Source organism: Cygnus atratus, chromosome 15, assembly GCF_013377495.2.
Source record: "Cygnus atratus isolate AKBS03 ecotype Queensland, Australia chromosome 15, CAtr_DNAZoo_HiC_assembly, whole genome shotgun sequence".
Lineage (NCBI taxonomy): Eukaryota > Metazoa > Chordata > Aves > Anseriformes > Anatidae > Cygnus > Cygnus atratus.
Window position 1 is genome coordinate 13,695,103 of NC_066376.1, and position 17,164 is coordinate 13,712,266.

At 54.6% G+C, this 17,164-nt stretch overlaps 2 protein-coding genes across 9 annotated transcripts; one reads left to right on the forward strand and one right to left on the reverse strand.

Moving 5' to 3' along the window:
* Positions 1-192: 192 nt before the first annotated feature.
* On the reverse strand, positions 193-7,445 carry LOC118249078 (uncharacterized). 8 transcript variants are annotated; one of them, XM_035548711.2, is made up of 5 exons: positions 7,342-7,445; positions 6,025-6,091; positions 2,612-4,026; positions 2,323-2,501; positions 193-1,011 (listed from the first exon to the last, which is right to left on the reverse strand). In XM_035548711.2, the coding sequence occupies exons 3-5, from the start codon at positions 2,994-2,996 to the stop codon at positions 634-636; spliced, it is 942 nt and encodes a 313-aa protein (XP_035404604.1). In that variant the 5' UTR covers positions 2,997-4,026; positions 6,025-6,091; positions 7,342-7,445; the 3' UTR covers positions 193-633. The 8 variants fall into 8 exon arrangements, with proteins under 8 accessions (XP_035404604.1, XP_035404598.1, XP_035404600.1 ...); XM_035548705.2 differs by having other exon boundaries at positions 5,973-6,091; XM_035548707.1 differs by having other exon boundaries at positions 5,973-6,091; positions 7,346-7,438.
* Positions 7,446-7,703: 258 nt separating this feature from the next.
* On the forward strand, positions 7,704-17,069 carry RNPS1 (RNA binding protein with serine rich domain 1). Its single transcript, XM_035548712.1, has 7 exons — positions 7,704-8,167; positions 11,077-11,232; positions 11,539-11,730; positions 12,947-13,049; positions 13,889-14,042; positions 14,517-14,658; positions 15,954-17,069. Coding segments are annotated over exons 1-7 (855 nt in total). The 5' UTR covers positions 7,704-8,165; the 3' UTR covers positions 16,060-17,069.
* Positions 17,070-17,164: the final 95 nt, after the last annotated feature.

Genomic DNA, 17,164 nt, shown 5'->3' on the forward strand with positions numbered 1-17,164 from the left:
TGTGATTTATCCCTACCAGTGTGGTAGCTGATGCCAGGCCCCTGGCAACGTCCCTGGTGTGCGGAGAGGTGCGCCCACCTCATAGGTCTGAACATGCTCTGCACATGGTGGCTGTGCCCAAGCCAGGTCCAGCCCAGCTGCTAACAGGGTGAGGGAGATAAAAGGAAGAATAAGATCCCACGCTTTCTCAACTATGTTTCTCCATAGCCTTTTACTGAACAAGCCCCAGCAGGGGGAGCGTTCCTACGATTGTCACAACACTGACCCTCCTGAGAGGAAGCCTCACCTCGAGACCACCACCCTGCTGTGTCCCTCCCAGCTGCATCTTCTACTTGCAGCCCACGCGAGCTGCTACAGTCCGTGGATGGACTGGTCAGCTCCAGGGCCAGCCAGGAGGGGCAGCATGGGAGACGCAAGCTTTCCCTTTCTTCTTGTGCCCAGCAACCCCTTTCAATCAACAAGGCTGAGGCAGAGCTATAGGGAAGCAGCAATGACCTCCTCTACTGGACACCCCACGTGGCCCTCAGGCAGCTGCCACAGCCTCTGAAGGCTTCAGGACCTCATCCTCTGGCAGTGCTGGCCTGCCCTGCGGACGGGGCGGCCCTGATAGAGCACCTTGGCATCACGTGGGGGTCAGATGAGCTCCATCTTGAACTGGCTGAAGTTTGGCACGGTGGGCGAGGGCTCAGCCACGCTGCTGAAGGGGACGCAGGGCTGGTTGGCTGGCACAGCGCCGTGGCTCACGGTGGAGCTCAGCTGCTGCAGCATCATCAGCATCTCCTGCTGGAGTCGCTGCTGGTGCTCCTGCTGGCGCTCCAGGCGGCACTGCCTCTCCAGCACCGCGTGCAGTGCCTGGCTCAGCTTCTGGATCTCTGCATGTACAGCGTCCAGCTTCTCGGCAGTGGTGTGGGAACCAGGAGCAGGAGGAAGCACTGCTTCGCCCCAAGCAAGGTGTTGATTTCCAGGGCTCGTGGGGTTCAGTGGGGTGGTCTGTGTGCTGGCATCTTTGACCTAGAATAGCAGGAGGCAGGAGAGAAGTGAAGGTGAAAGATCATTAACTGCTCCTTCAATGGGGATAAGCAAGAGAAGGATTTATTCTGTGCTTCAGATGCAAGGCAGAAGGGACCTTTGGACTGCAGTGTTCTCTGACCTGCTGTTCCTCCCTGCCCCATCCCTGTGCCTCTGCTCAGTGGGCACATGCGTTGTTCTTCCTGCTGCCAACTGGGCTGCCCATGCTCGTGCCAGGTGTGTTTGCTCTGCAGGGATGGAAGTAGCGTATCTGGGGTGTCCCCTCCCAGCTTTCCTGTATTGTACCCTGGAGGAAAGGGCTGTGCTGCCTGCGGGAGCGGTAAGGTGCTGGATTTTGAACCCCTGGGCAGCCTGTCTCCTAGAAAGGGTGTTTAACAAGTGTTCTCTAAAGCAGCTGGCAGGGGCTCTTGACAAACACCTGAGCAGGCTGGAGTAGACCAGTAGCATTTGCTGCACCAGAGCAGATATGGAAAGGGGAGGGCTGCAAGTAGAAGATGCAGCTGGGAGGGACACAACAGGGAGATGGTGGAAAGATGCAAAGGCTCGGCCTGACTCAGGGCTGTGTTTTGTACCCAGGGTACCTGGTGCTAGCGTCTTGAGCTCCTCCTTTGGGCAATAGCGTCACCCATCAGTAAGGCCTCCAGAGGTGGGCATCTGCTCTTAAGGGGTGACCCTTGCACTGCAGACAGCCCCAAGGCCATGCTGCCCTCCTGCAGCCTACTTAGGGCTGGTCGCTGACGTTTTTCCCTGCAGCTTGCCACAGCCGCCAGGAAAGCTGCTCTGCCCATGGGAGCCACGCATGCACTGTGATGGGCAGGACGGACCCTGCCCACGCGAGACACGGGCCTGCTGGGACACCCGTGAGCATCTGGTGCAGCTGTGTGTGCACATCTTGGGGGTCTCGGGGCATGGTGAGGTGGGGTGTACGCGTTACAGACTGCTGTGGCTGGAGCTGTCCCCCAGGGCAGCTGTCCTGGCTACCTCGCCCCATCCTGGTGCTCCACTGTCCTCCCATTTGTGGCTCGAAGCTGCTTGGCCCCCTCCCCACCCAAAGCGTCCCAGCTGCTCTCAACTGGGGCAATGCGGGAGCCTCCCAGGCACGCTCAGGAGGTTTGAGCATCGAGCGTGTGACTGGCAGTCTGGTGCCCTTCTTCCCCCTTGCCTCCCGCCCTGCACAGGCTGGACAGGGACGCGGCAGGGTACCATGCAGGACTGCTCCTGGGGGTAGCTTGGTGCCAGCTCTGGATGAAGCAGATGGGCCCTCCCACCCCGATGCGCCACCCGGCACCCTACCTTGTTCTGCAGGAGAAGAGCCCTGTCCACGATCTTCTTCTTCGCCATCAGGGCTGGGTTCTTGGCAGGGGGCATGACGAGCCGCCCTTGGACAGGCAGCGGCTGTGTGTGGGCAGATGGGGTCCCTGGTGTTTGGCAGCTCCCCAGAGCCAGGAGGGCACCCGTGGAACCGCTGTCACCTGCAAGGGACAGAAGAAAAATGCCTCAAAAGGAGACTCTGTCCCCAGACCTTCTGGGGCAGAACAGGGAGCCCGCGCCAGGGCAGGCCTGGACAGGGGCCCAGCCTTACCCTTCCCAGGAGGCAGTCCCACAGGCAGGGCCCCCCCCGGCTGCCTGCTGCCCTGGCAGAACGAGGCCATGCTGACGATCTGGGTGCCCTCCTTGCCATCCTGGCCGCCAGCGGGAGCCACACTGGGCAATGTGGGGGGCTGGGGGCCTGGAGACTGGTGTAGCTCAGCCTCGTGCCCCTGCAGTGGGGGCCAGGGCTGCTCTTCACCCCAGCCACCCGCTGCTGGCCCCAGCTCCACACTCTTCCTCTTGAGGAAGAGATACACGGCCTGCGGTGTCACTCGGATGTTGTCCAGCTCCAGCACCTTCTTGATTTTGCGGAAACTCAGCCCAGCCCCGCGCAGCTCCACGATCCTTCTCTTGGCGTGGTCGTCCAAGCGGCCCATCGCTCCCGGCGCCTACATCCCCGCCGTCCTGGCCAGCCAGTGGCACCTCTCAGCCACACGGCACAAAGTGGAGCTGATGGTGGGGACACGGTGACAGCCAGGTGGCACTGCATCCAGCGCTCGGGCTCTGCTAGCAATCCGCTGCCAGGCTGGTGGCCGTGGGGCCACGCTGCGCCATCCCCAGCCACAAGCAGCGATGCAGGTCCCAGCCAAAGAGCAGGAAAGAGATGGCTCTTCCCCCTGGGAGTGACCAGGGCTGCCCCAGAAGCCTGTCCCTTGCTCACGTGGGACCCCTCAGAGCAGAGGGTCCAACCTGACACCCCAGTCCCACAAGGGCACAGAGGATGATACGGGGCTCAGCTCCACCCAATATCATCAGCGCATCAGCGAGGGGGGGGGGGAAGAGAGCAGGACCAGAGCAGGTTCAGGAAGGCACGCGTCCCTTCTGACAGAGAGGAGCTGTGTTGTTGGAGGACGAGGCAGAGGGACAAACAGAAGGGGAACTCCAAATCCACTCAAAAAGACATTTCTGGGCCCGCTGTCAGTCTCTGTTGTTGCAAACCCCTCGGAGGGCCACGCGGCGCTGGGACAAGCAGCTGGCCAGGACAGCCAGGCCCCCTCACGGCAGGTGAAGCCGCAGCTGTCCGGGCTGTGCTGGCTCCCGCTGCGGTGCCACGCGGAGGCTGCTCCCCAGCTGCTCACTTGTGCAGTGCTGCAGTCTCCCGGCGGTGGCAAGCCCGCTGTGCCTGGACCTCAGCAGCTCGTGGCTGCAAGCGGCTGTGCTGTGGACGTGCCCTAGTTCCCAGCTGGGGTCCTCAGAAGCAGCTCAGCTCTGCGGGGAGCTGGGTGCAAGCGCTGGCCAGCAGCAGGTCACGGTACGAGGCTGGCAGGTCCCCACTGGAGCCTCGCTCCTGCTTGGTGGCTGGGGAAGTTGTGGCGAGCAGGATCCAGGACGTTGCCGCTTGTGGCGTGGAAACTGTCAGTGCCGCAGAAACGACCCGTCAGGTCTGCAGGTGCCACTGTCCCATACCTTTGAAAGAAGTGAAAGCAAGCGTTTATGCACCATTGTAAAGAAGGTCCAGGTACGCGTGTGTGAGTGCACCTCCCGTGCTTCCCCGCCCCGCTGCGCACAGCTTGGCGAGGGGACAGCGGGGGGGAGGACGTGGCCACGTGCTGCGTGTATGTGGGTGGGTGTAGTTGGGACTGCACTGCAGGTACAGCCCCCGAGATCACACCTACGTGGGATAAACCTATAAGTACAGAAGCACATCACATCTGTGAGCGTGTGCCTACCGTCACAGTGGACGGTTTTTCCATTTCCTTTCAGCTTCCTTCCTCTGTAGGCATTTCTTGGAAAAATCAGCGCTGCATCTGCTGCCTCACGGACACGCTTTGGGGTTTCACTTCCCCAAAACAAACAGCTCCCAAGAATTCCCATAGGACAGCACAATGCTTTCCAGATCAGCGGTGTGTAACAGGGACCACATCAAGCAGTCACTGTCAAGCAGGTGAGATCCAAACCTTGCTTCCTCAGGTACACGTTGGTCTCAAAAGAAGACACTGTGTTTTGCCTGCCAACATGGCAGAGACTCTTGCAGATCACTCACAGAAAGTGACAGGGAGAAAAGGAGCCGCTTATTTTGATGCAGCAGTTGTGCCCCTTTGCATTTTACTTCTTCCACGGCAAAAGAGAGAGGCATTAGCCAGGAGACACAGACTGCACTTTGATCCCAAACTATTTGTATCTAAAGGCCACCCTACACCCTGCTACGGACGTGAGAGGGACCTTATAGATAAGTGCTGGGGGAGAGTGGATATGGGAGAACAGACGTGTCCCAGGCTGTAGCCCCTGTGACAGCAGAGCAGCAGGAAGAGGCGGCTTGCACTGCGCTGTCCCTGCGTCCTTCCCCCTTCGCTCGCTCATCCTCAGCCCTCCGCACATGGCTTGGTCTCTCTGAAAGCTCGGGTCTGGCTCCATCTCTAGCTAAGCCTTCATTTGCTTAGGTCCCCTGTGAACGTGGAGTTTTCCTGCGCTAAACGTTCTTCCCATTTCCACGGAGGAGCCCATCGTCTGATCCCCTCTCTGCAGAAGGGATTTGCTGCAGGAGCTGGATCCTGTGTCACGCAGGCAGCTTACACAACACAGAGAAGAGACCCTTACACCCCCGTGGCATGCCAAATGTTTGTTACTTTCCAATAACTGGTGGGAAGGGGGAAGAGGGGGGAGGAAAAATGCGAGGGAAAGATCCAGGAAGACTTCAGGGAGTTTACCAGAGCTGTGGTTTTGCATTGGCAATGGACTTTGCTTTGATACTCAGGGCCAGCCCAGGGTCCTCTGAAGGTCCCTAAGCTGCACAGGAGAAGCCAGTTCAAGCGGAAGCTTGGCAGGGGCAGGGGAAGGCAGACCAGCAGTGATTCACGGCAGCGCACTCACCCGAGCTGTGCTCCTACACTAACACTCCTACCCCAGTTCCAGATGTCTTTTACGTCTTTTCATTTCAGTGGATATCAGGAAAACAGAAATGTCTCATTCCATACAGAAAGTCCCTGGAACAATCTCACCAGGGCTGACCCAGTCTTGGTTATTTCCCAAACGAGCATCTCCACAGAGGCAGTTTCCATGCAAAGCACAGGCAGCACCGCAGCACCCCAGCTGGGACTCACACTTGCCCCCACCCACCCGAGGACTTCACCACTCACAGGACATCTTCGCTTGTGTGAGCAGCTGCGTTTGTTGTTAGACAGTCAGGCCTGCAGAAGGAATTTGGCTTCAGCCTGCCAGTTTAGGCATCTGTCCAAATTTCACATTGGCCACCCTTTCTTCAGCTGCTGCTGAACATTTGCAGTGCCTGGTCTTTAAGTACTTAGACATAAGCAGAAAAGCTCCTTTAACCAGGAAATCTGCTGGTAATGCTGTTCCATAACTGCACACAGGAACACTCACAGCAATAAGAGGACCAGAGCCTCCCTTCTCACCGTGCTTATTTCTTCAGCTCTCCTGCTCTCTGTCCCAGAAAGCATTACGTACCAAATGGCGTAACCTCACGAGAGAAGGAGAAAGAAGGCATCACGTCATGGCTGAGCGAATACAAGACCTGAGAAGGAAGAAGGGTGTGAGTCTGGGTGACCCTACATCTCCCACCACCTGACCATGGCCCCAGGGGCAAGCCGCAGGCTTCTCCTCTTCTTCTGTCCCAGCCCCGGTGATGGCCCAGCTGTGCACCCCCAGCAGAGGGGCACTCCCCAGTGAATCCCTCGGGGCCCTGCTGCCATCAGCCTGTCAGCGGGGCTGCTGCCTCTTTCTGCCCTGGTCTCTCTGCAAGCCTGCTTTTGGACCCTGAGGTTTGTACCCTGGGGAGATGCAAGCGAAGCTGCTTCCACAATTCACGCTGGGAAGAATCAGGGAAGGATCAGATCCCAGCAGGGTCTCAAACAGATGGTAGTAGCGTGCCACAACCCTGCAAATGCGTTAGCACAGGACAGCATTTCTCCAGGGCTATGTTTCCAGGACGGTGCAGCAGTTCTTTTGGGGGGGAACAGCGTTGGGCGATGCATGCATTCACCTACAGATGGACTTAACCAGAGCAACAAGGTTCAGTCCTTCACGTCAGAAGCAACACGGCCACGAGGGCAGCAGACACCAAGGTGGAAGATGGTGTCTCGCTAGCAGGACAAACTGCTGCTACGGAGAATGGCTGAGGGAAGGGGGGCTTGGGAGAGGGGAGCACTGCAGCCACAGAGAGCAGTAAGCGCGGCTCATCTCCTGCCTGGTCCTGGCAACCAAAAGCAGATGATTTATGGTGTTAGGATCCCCACACACACTGCACTCGAAGCTCGCCGTGCAGCACAGAGTGCACACACTAAGGCCTAAGAATAACCAAGACTTAAAATACGCGGACCTCAGAAGGCCCATGGCCTTGCCGCCGCTGTACGCTGCAAGGATCAGCTTCAGACCTCAAAAGAGGGCAGGCCAGAAGCGCAGAGACCGCTGCTGAAGGCTTAACTCACCGAGAAGAGTCTCAGCTAAGCGGATAAAATTCACCTCCTCCTCTAGCTTTGAGAGGAACCCCCCAGACCTCCTCTTCCTCCTCTTCCAAGCGCACGCGGCTCACCCACAGCACAGCCGCTGGAAGCTCAGCCTGACCTCAGCCGAGACAGCGCGGGGTGCTGCTGCGCACCGGGATAACAACCTCCCGCAGCCCTCACAGGAACCCACGGCGGGGAGCAGCGCCGCTCCCGGGACCGGACCGCAGCCAGGCGGACACGGGGCAGAGCCCCACGGCGGGGCCCCGCCGCCCGCCGCCCGCCCAGGGCAGCCCCAGGCCCCGCGGCCCCACGCCCGCACCTACGGGGGGCCGAGGGGCGGCAGCCGCGGCCTCTTGGAGCCGGGGGCGGCTTGCGGGGGGCCCGCTGCTTCCGACGCTGCGGCCCGCTTCGTCTGCGGGGAGCGGGGCCCCGGCCGCCGAGGGAGGAGCCCGGCCGTAACCCTTTCGGGGCTCCGGGGCCGGGCCGGGCCGCCCCTCCTGCCCCCCCCCGGACCCCCCCCGGCCGGCCGGGCGCGTTGGGGGCACCGGGGCTCCTGCCCCCCCCCCCCCCCCCTCAGCGGGCTTGGGCTGGGACATCACCGGGCGGCAGCCCCAAGCCGAGCCCGGGCCGCTCCGTGCCGCGGGGCGTCACACGGAGCGCCGAGGGGTGGGGAAGGAGCGGGGGGGCTCGCCCCGGGGCCGGCCGGCCTCCCGAGCGGCTGCTGCAGCGCCCGGCCCGCTTCCCGGCACGGGGCTGGGCGCCGCCGGTCGGTGCGGAGCCATCCCTTCCCTCCCTGGGCTCCCGCACAGCCTGGGCTCGGTCGGTCGGTTGTTAATATTTTATTTTTATTTGTTATTTTGTTTTTATTTTATTTTTTTTCTCCTCTTCCTTTGCCCTTTAACCATCCTTACCTCAACCCGTGAGGGTTTTTTTAATTATTATTTTATTATTATTTTTTTTTCTCCCCCCCCCCCCCTCCGAGCACCGACCGAGCAGCCCCCCCCCCCCCCCCTTCCCTTTAAGTCTCGCGGCCCCGCCCCCTCCCCCCGCGTGACGCCATCGCCGCGCGCCCCCTGGGCCCGTTCCCGCCCGCGCTGCGTCCATCCCGCGCGACGCGGCCCGGAGCGGCGGCGGCTGCCGAGGATGTGAGTGCGGCCGGGGGCGGCGCGGGGGGCATCGGCCTCCATCCGGCCCGGCCGCCGCTCCCAGCGGCCTCGCAGCCGCCCGGGGGGGCCGAGGGGGGCGCCGCGGAGGAGCCGCCGAGGAGATGGCGGGGGGCCGGCGGGCGGGGGGGGCGCTGAGGCGCCGCGGCCTAGCGCGGGGGGCGGGCGGGAGCCGGGAGGCCGGGCCGGGGAGGGGCCGGGGCTGGGCCCGCAGCGCTGCCGGGCCCGGCGGGGCCCCGGAGGTGGCGGGGCCGTGCCCTCAGCCCGGCTCCGCGCTCGGGGGAGCTGAGGTCGCCGCCCTCGCCGCGGAGTTCCGGCTGTGGGGGCGCGGCTCGCTGCGAGGCGGCCCCGTACGGCAGCGCTGCGGGCGCGGGAGAGCCGGGCCCGGGCAGCCTGCTCTGACCGACGGCTCTGCCGCGGGGCTGCGACACGTCGGCCTGTTACGGGTTTGTTTCTTTTGTTTTGGTCGTTGGGAAGACGCACGTTGCCTAGAAATGCCTCCTGTCGTTACACGCCCTCGTGCGAAGGTTGAGGTTTGTCCTTTCCGCACCGAGGTGCGGTCCAGCGGCTGTCTGCACGCACGTTGAAGTGCCCCGAGGCTCTGACTTTTAGGCTGAGGTTTCCAGCTGAAGTGTCCCTGAGAAAGGCACATGTTGTTGCGATAGAGAAAAAACCAAAGGTTAGTTTAGAGGCCCCTTAAATGCTGCATCACAGGAAGTTTGCTGGCTGTATAAACACCACTTGGTGGTTTGTCTGGTAAGTGCCGGGCCGGAGGAAGGCGCGGCAGAGCGGTGCCAGAGCGGCAGCTGTTTACCAGCAGCAGCTCCTGCGGCTCCGGCAGCAGGCTGGGTATCAGCAGTGGGTGTGTTGGCCTTCAGCTCTGCTCCCTCCCTGCCGTTCCTCCAGTAGGGCCAGAGCTGGAGCTAACAGTTCGGCTGCCCGTAGCTCTGCACGGCTGAGCTGGTGGCACCACGGCCGCAGTTGCAAGAGTAGTTGGTGTGTAGGAAGAAATAATAGAAACCCGACTGGTTGTTCAGAAGGGAAGTGAGGAAGGAAAATATCGAGTGCTTTGGTTTTGTGTGTCCAGGAGCTTGTCTGTTCTGTTCTTCCCAGCGGGTCAGCTGGTCTGTCCCAGTGGTCTTCTGTTTCTGAACAGGGGAGGCGTAGAGCTGGTTAAAGATGTCCTACAGCTTAATGGCAGGCACAGGCTTGCTTTTCTTGACCACCTTTAGCACCCGTGGAGCAGTCCCTGGGCTGCCGTCTTCCTGCTGCAGGTGTTAGGGAAGGCCTGCTGGTGTCACGTTTGTGCTGCTGCTGTCCTGTTCTCTGTGCAGAAAGGCCTGGGTGTTCCTTGACTTGTGGAAGCTGTGGGGAGCAAGGTGTGCGAGCACCTATTTGTGTCGCTTTTTGTGGTGGTTGTGTTAGGGAAGACCCCGAAATGAAAAATCAGGAAAGCCGAGTTCAGCTGTTCAGAAGCGATCTCTTCCCAATCATAAACTGAACTGGAATTTAGAGAACAAAGCAGTCGATTATCAGAGTTGGGACACCAGAAGCACAGAAGCAACGAGACCGTTGCATGCAATAAGCTGGAGTTTTTCTCTTGTTAGCTAACTTTGCCTTCACACGTGGAGGGGGAAGTGTTTCCAACACCACGCAGCACTGTGACTGTGGTGTCACTGCTCGTAATTCTGGCAGTTCAGGGGGGCTCGGGCCCATTCTTCATTTCCCAAATGTTTCATTTGTAGGTAGGTAATTGGTGTCACACCAACTCAAATCTGGCACGTTTTTTAGCAGTTATTAAAATACATGTAGAGGCAGCTTTGTAATTCAGATGTTAAGCAATCTTAATCTGGCCTTTCTAAGGCTGAAAGGGCTTTGGGAGGAGCTTGTTAGGGCTGGAAGCAGCCGTAATCGAGTGTGGGTTTTTTGTTGCTGAAGTTCTCAGCAACGCTTCTTGACCAACGTGTGCTCTGGGGCACAAACTGGCTGTGGAGGAAACCAAAGCTTGCTCCTCTGGAGGCGAGGCGGCTGTCGGGAGGCACGAGCTGCATGTACGTCTTGCAGAGGAGCTGGATGTCCTCCGCCTGCCTTTTCTTTTCTGGGGGGGGTTGGAGAGTGAGGATCCTTTGTACTCCTGCGCGTATCGAAGTGACAACTTCAGACGCACGTACAGGCGTGGATGTGAGACACGGTGACAGTGTGAGCAGGCGCGGGGTGGGCTGTTAACCGCCGCGTAGCGGGGTGTGCAGCTCGGACCCTGCAGAAGTCAGGTGTCATCCAGTACGCTGCCGCTGCTGCAAAGCAGTTTTGCTCTGTTATGCCTACCTGTTAATTTCTTCTTTTTAAACACTCTTATCTTGTCACTAGGCTGCTCTCTAGAGTTTATTGCACTCGATTAGGGATCGGTTCTCAGAACCAAGGAGTTAGAGGTGAGATGTGAGATAAGTGAGGCCCATTGGGTGCTGCTTTGGATGCCTCTGAAGGGGAAATGGAGTTATCAGGAGTGAAAAAGAGTTTGCTAGCACTCAAAGTAATAAAAAATCCGACCCTAGGTAATCATTCCACCCCAATTTTCTAGGCGTAATGAAACCAGGGATGTTGTAGGGTACTAGGGCTCTCCCAGGGAGGGTGAGGAATTGGAAATGCACCTCTTTCTGTGTGAATTTGTATGTGGCGATTTATGGATGCTATAGTTGCTATAGTTACAGCTGCTCTGTAATGTAAAATATTTTCCTTTTTCTAAAAACCCCAGACTTACCTAATGCTTTAACTCTGCAGTTATGGTGATCATGAGTTATGTTTGAAGTTCAGTGTTTCGGGTTGCCTTTCAGTTCCTTGTTTGGGTGTGGATTTCTGGATTGAACAATCCCTTCTGCAATTTCTTCTTTAAGGGCTCCCTCACCAACCAAACGCAAGGATAGGTCTGAAGAGAAATCAAAGGACCGATCAAAGGACAAAGCAGCCACTAAGGAATCGGGTGAAAAGGATCGTGGTCGGGACAAGACACGCAAAAGACGTAGTGCTTCCAGCGGGAGCAGCAGTACCAGGTAGCTACCGTTACAGGTAGTAACAAAGAACAGCGTTTTCAGAAGCCATCAGCCATGCTTCCGGTTCATTTCATTCCCCACGTCATGGACTCATTCAAACGTTGCCTTGTGTTAGTCACAGTAAAATTGTGTCTGACTTGAAGGGTTTGGGTCCTGTCAGACACGAATTTCGTTTGGCTGAACTAGCGAGCTATGGAGAGTCGATTTTCAGTGTTTCAACCTGCAGTTGTTTTCTTTGTAATTCTCAGAAGTTTTTCAGCTATTCTTTTTCTGGGTACTCCACTCATGTTTTTTTTCCCCTATCAGGTCCCGTTCCAGCTCAACTTCCAGCTCAGGGTCCAGTTCCAGCACTGGTTCTAGCAGTGGCTCTAGCTCCTCTTCTGCCTCGAGTCGCTCTGGGAGCTCCAGCACCTCACGCAGTTCCAGTTCCAGCAGCTCTTCTGGATCCCCCAGCCCGTCTCGACGGAGACACGACAACAGGAGACGTTCCCGTTCCAAGTGAGTTCTGTTTGCCTTTTAGGAGTTACCAGATAGCAGGCTGAGTTCCACGTAGAATACGAGGGTTTTATCAGAATAGTTTTTTTTTTCTGAGGACTGGTTTTTGTTTTTTTTTTTTTTAATAAGTTAGAGATCTGGATTTTGTTAGAATGGGTGTGCTCCAACTAAAATCAAACTTACACTTACAATCAAAACATATGCCCTGCGGAGATTAAAGAGAGATTAAAAATCTCCTTTTTAAGGGTGATTGCTACATACTATATTTGGTAGAGGCAGTTTTAATCAATGTTTCCCCATTAGAATGGGAGTATAAGGGCACCAGATGACAGTAAAGGTCTTTATATATTCCCTGTAAATTATAGCCAGGAGCAACAGAAAAGCCAGGGCTGATAACGGTGGGTAGGCTTCTGTGTGTGTATGTTCTCTTATGTGTAAAAATAAAATGGGTGGGGACCAAAGGAAGCATTTTTGTAAGGGTAGCAATCAAACTATCTTAATACCCATACAGTTTTTTTTTCCTTTGGATAATTCTGTAAATAAGGTGTGGAAGGCTGATAAAATCTATTAAAGTGTTATAATCCAGTTTGCTTTTTTAGTGTGTCCCTAAATTTATGGCAGTAGGATTTGGAAGAAGCCTAAATACAAATGTTTTGCCTACTGAGGGGTTTTAATTTAAAAAAAAATAAACCTGGGTAGTAATTTTAAAAACCTGCAAGCAAAATGCAATATGCAGCTATTTAAATAGTTCAGGTGTGGTATTTCCAGCCCTACATAGTGAACAGAAGATAGAGAAACACAGATCACTAGATCCATTAATTTTTTGGTATGCTTTCTTCCTCTCTAATTGTTGTATTAAATGATGTTTTTTGTTTTAACAACTACAAAAATCTGTAACTATTGCCAACAACTTTGAAGAAATGTCTGGTAAATTTCAAATTTATTTCCCTAGCTGTGGTAGGGCTAAAACTGAGAGAAAAGGGGAGTCTCAGATTTCAGAAGATTCTAAAGTAAAAGCAGACAAGGTAAATGTAAGTCTTGAGATGTTTCTGAGTGGAACACTACCACCAGCTCAACACTTCCTAGCCTGTAATGTCTTTGGAAAAATTCTGCCCTCGCAAGAAAAATGGTACTTTTGAAAATCACGTGATAGGGATTGGCTTCTACTTTTTGTCTCGCTTTTTCCTTAAGCTATAAACATTTTCTGTTGTGAAATCAGGTCCAAGCCACCCAAGAGAGATGAAAAGGAGCGGAAGAGGCGCAGCCCGTCACCCAGACCTACAAAAGTACATGTTGGAAGGCTCACTAGAAATGTGACCAAGGTAATGGCACGCTCCCCTGGAATGCCAAGCTTACGTATCTTGTGTGGGCGTTTGTTGGTGGCTTTCTTAAAGCCTTCAATTTTGTTGTTGTTGTTGCTGGACCGCTGCCAAAATAACTCTTTTGGAAAGTCTTGCTTTGTGTGTCCAAACGGATGAGTGAGAAAAACTTCACTAGAACCTCACCGAGTCAAATATAGTACAGGCTTCTGAGACTCTGTAGTGCTAAAAGGTTTGTCTGCTTTGTTGGAATCCCAGAGCTGGTACCTTGCCTGACTATGAAGAAAACTGTCAAAGTCAGGACAGTAGCAGAAATGACCTGGGAGGCATTAAGAACGTCTGGAGGTTCTTGAAAAGGGTCTGAAGAGAGATGGTCTGGCAATGTAGTTTGAAGGTCTTCAGAGGTAAAAGTTCAGGGTGCTGAAAAAATGGCGTTTTTAAAAAGTATTGAGAATTGTACCTTAAGAGTTTCTCACTAAGGGCACAAGCTCACTTTCATAAGGTCCCCAAGAGGGTTTTTACCCTAGTGGTGGAGTTTTTGTAGCCTGCGATGACATTCAAGCAGTAATGCTGTTAGACCTTAAGGTCTGGAATGATCCGAGGTGAAACTGAATGGACAACGGTATAGAAAGTGGTAATCCAGGTTCCTTTCCACACCTGACGAGTGAAATATGTCTGACCCTGCTGATGGCACCCATTTAAAGCTAATTTAGTGCTGTGTACATCTTGAATTTACTGCTCTGTACCAGCCAGACCTGGTCAGTGGTATGAGTGGTAGGAGACATACGGGACACATACCGTAAGGGTGGTATAGGTCCTTAAGTTCTGCTCTTTCTCTGCAGGATCACATCATGGAAATATTTTCCACTTATGGAAAGATTAAAATGATTGACATGCCAGTTGACAGGCTAAATCCACACCTCTCTAAAGGTTACGCTTACGTTGAGTTTGAGAACCCAGATGATGCTGAGAAAGCCCTGAAACACATGGATGGAGGTAGGTGTCAAATGTTGAAGGGAGGCTGGGTGCTTTTTAAAAAAAATAAATCTCTGTAACAGGTGGGCTTGATCTGAAAATGAGTGAGAGGTGATGGCGTAGCTTTTGGGTAACTGAGCTGAAATACTCTCATTCTGTTTTCAGCTTGAATGAGTTTGGCTTTTGTGTGATTTCAGGACAGAGCCATAAAAACTGCAAAACCACTAAAACTGATTTTTTTTTTCCAAAATAAAAAGCAATAAAATTCTTTAAATTTCTGCTAAAAATCCTTCCCGATTAACATCTGATGGGGTATTTGATTTAGAAGTCCAGTGTGTATGTATGTGGACTTCATCAACGTAAGTCTGGAGCGGGTGGTGGAAACAGAGCTGCAGACAAAGCTTGTGACAAAGCTGGGGGTTGCAGCAATGGGATCTGTAGATGTTGGTGCTGGAAAATGCTTGCGTCATCCTACTTCTGTGATTTCATGAAAAGGCCAGATCGATGGTCAGGAGATCACTGCCACAGCCGTGCTGGCGCCACGACCTAGACCGCCTCCCAGACGCTTCAGCCCACCCAGGAGGATGCTGCCACCACCACCCATGTGGCGTAGGTCACCCCCTCGCATGAGGAGAAGGTGAGAGAGGTGACAATTGGTATTTCCTTCTCAGTGTAACAAGAATGTATCACCGAAATACTCAGCCTGAGGGCGGCTCCATCCCGTTGGACTTGACTTGCCCTTCCAAATGATGGTAACTCACAGCTTTTGGGCATCAGTTGAACCCAGACTGTGCTTCTGAACTGCTTAGTGCCGGCGCTGACCTGCTGCGGTCTGCCTTCTGAACGCGGTCTGCTGGAAACATCAGACGCTTTCCAGCCTGCTCCCTGGAGCCCGTTGCACACAGCGCTTTGAGGCGAGGTGACACACAGTTGTGGCTGGGAGAAGGTTTTTGGCAGCCTGCTCCAGCTGCTTGCCCTTTTGAAGTCCTTGCACCTCCCTCCCTTAGTTCTGTGAATGAGAACGTGACCACAAAGCAGCCTTCCCGCATCAGGCGGCTGGAGTACATTGACCCCAGGGTGGGACCGGGTGCGTACACACCTGTAGTATGGTGCAGGCTCTGAAAGGTTTACCTGAGAACATTGAGGCAGCCCTTTCTCAGGATCTGGGTCAGCTCCTCCGTCTCGGAAACCTGCTGAAACTCTTGTAACCAGTAAAAGCAATTCCTGATTGGAACCAGCTGATTGCTGAACAGATAGATAGAGGTTTAAAAGAGAACGTGGCACAAGATTCACTGCTCGTTGGTCCTCCATAAAATACGCTTTTTACTGAGGTCATGGAAATGGATTGGATGGTTTGGTTGCTTCCCTGGTCCAGCTTACCGTCCTGTCAGGCTCTGTTAATGTTCTCTGGCTGGAGCCTTGGTGTCACACTGGTGGCTGTATAGATAGTTGTAGTGCTGAAGTTCTTGAAGCTCAACTGTTTCTTAGAGTTAGAATTCCCCTAAGAAATGACCCTGTGGTTCTGTGTGACTTAGATAAACCCCTTCCCTGAGTCTCACTGTATTTCAGGAGCTGAAGTTGACCTTTCACATGGAGGAGCATCTGATGTAGAATGAACTTGAGTTTTTGCTTGCAAGTAAATAAGAATCTTGTCTGTTCTTTGGATATTAAGCCTTCTTTCAACTTCAGAAGCAGAGGGACAGTAGCTAGAACATTCCTGCTGTAATATTCCTCTTTGAATTGCCTTTTTGCTCTCTGGAGTTGGCTGTACTTCACTGGAGCTCTTTCAGAGTGGCATTTAGTGTTGTCTTTTTTTTTTTTTGAAGGGGGACAGGGAGCATTGATTTGAAAAGGTGGTAGATGAGCTGACAAACGACTGGAACCTGTTGTCCACACCTCCTAATAAAAGCTTTCTTCGTCCTTCTCTGCCAGGTCCCGATCTCCTAGGCGCAGATCCCCCGTTCGCCGGCGATCAAGATCCAGATCTCCTGGACGAAGGCGCCATCGCAGCCGCTCCAGCTCAAACTCTTCACGATAAAGCAAAAAGACTGGACAGCTTTTTATTTTTTAACTTAAATCCCATGTAACTAAATATTGTACCTTTTTTTATAATGGGTCTGGGTGAGGAGGGGGTAGAGGGGGAGAGAGAGAGAGAGAGAGAATCCTGGCAGTGAAGGTGGTCTAAGAGGAGAAATTTACAGTTCCTGGCCATTGGATAGCCTCTGCTGTGGGGCTTCTAGTTTCCTGGCATTGATTGAAATTATTTAAAAAAAAAAAAAAAAGGCTTTGATTTTTTTAAAGGCTACAAAAACAACATCTCTTCCAGATAGATGGGTGGAAAGATGTTATAGCTTCTCTTTCTCCAGTTAGCAGGCTGCTGCTTGATTTCCAAACGCTTAGCACGCTGTACAGACGAGCATGTAAATCTTGAGCTATTTTGGAAACCCTGTAGAGTAGGGCGGGGGCGTTTAGCTCCATCACTAGGGTTCTCAGAGCAGCTGGAGTGCAGATGACCAAATCTGCCCGAGACGTCAGTAATGAGCTGTTGCTTTGTTCCAGTGCTGAAGCGGTGATAGTTTCTGCACGTTAACTCTCCCGTAATGCCAATGGCGGTCGAACGCTGCAGAAGCTGGTCCGGCCTGGTGAGCTGGGTGCTTTGGGAACGAAGCTGGAAAGCCTAAGCGCAGGTTTGCAGCGGCTGCCCTGGGGGATTCCTGCCCCCTTTCCTTAAGGTTTTGGGTAAAAGCTTCCCGTCCGACCCCCCAGCGAAATGGTGCGAGTGCTTCTGCTCCTGCAGGTCTCCGGTTAGCGAGTGGGCGCCGACCCCGGGAGCCGGGGGGAGGCTGGGGGCCGCGCTGCTGCCCGGAGGGGCGCAGGACTCGCCGCCTCTTGTACAGTCGGGCCTATAAAGTTGCTGGTTGTTTGGTTTGGTTTGGTTTGTTGGTCGTTGTCGTCGTTTTGTATGACTTTGTAGCCGTTCGGGCCGCGTCGCGTCTGTAGCGGTGCGGGACGCGCCCGCCGAATAAAGCCGTAGGGTTGAGAGCACCGCGCCCGCCTCCGCCTCGCTCCCTCTCGGCCGGGGGGGGGGGGGGGGGCGCTGCGCCTTTAAGAGGGGGGCGGGCGGGGCCTGTGACGTCCAGCGC

Coding starts and splice junctions, on each gene's coding strand:
- LOC118249078 (XM_035548711.2), bottom strand. CDS start 2,996: ATGGGCCGCTTGGACGACCACGCCAAGAGAAGGATCGTGGAGCTGCGC. Junction 2,502..2,611: donor GGGACTGCCTCCTGGGAAGG/GTAAGGCTGGGC, acceptor TGTCCCTTGCAG/GTGACAGCGGTTCCACGGGT. Junction 1,012..2,322: donor CTCTTCTCCTGCAGAACAAG/GTAGGGTGCCGG, acceptor CTGCTATTCTAG/GTCAAAGATGCCAGCACACA.
- RNPS1 (XM_035548712.1), top strand. Junction 11,731..12,946: donor AGGAGACGTTCCCGTTCCAA/GTGAGTTCTGTT, acceptor TTGTGAAATCAG/GTCCAAGCCACCCAAGAGAG. Junction 14,043..14,516: donor CCTGAAACACATGGATGGAG/GTAGGTGTCAAA, acceptor TTTCATGAAAAG/GCCAGATCGATGGTCAGGAG.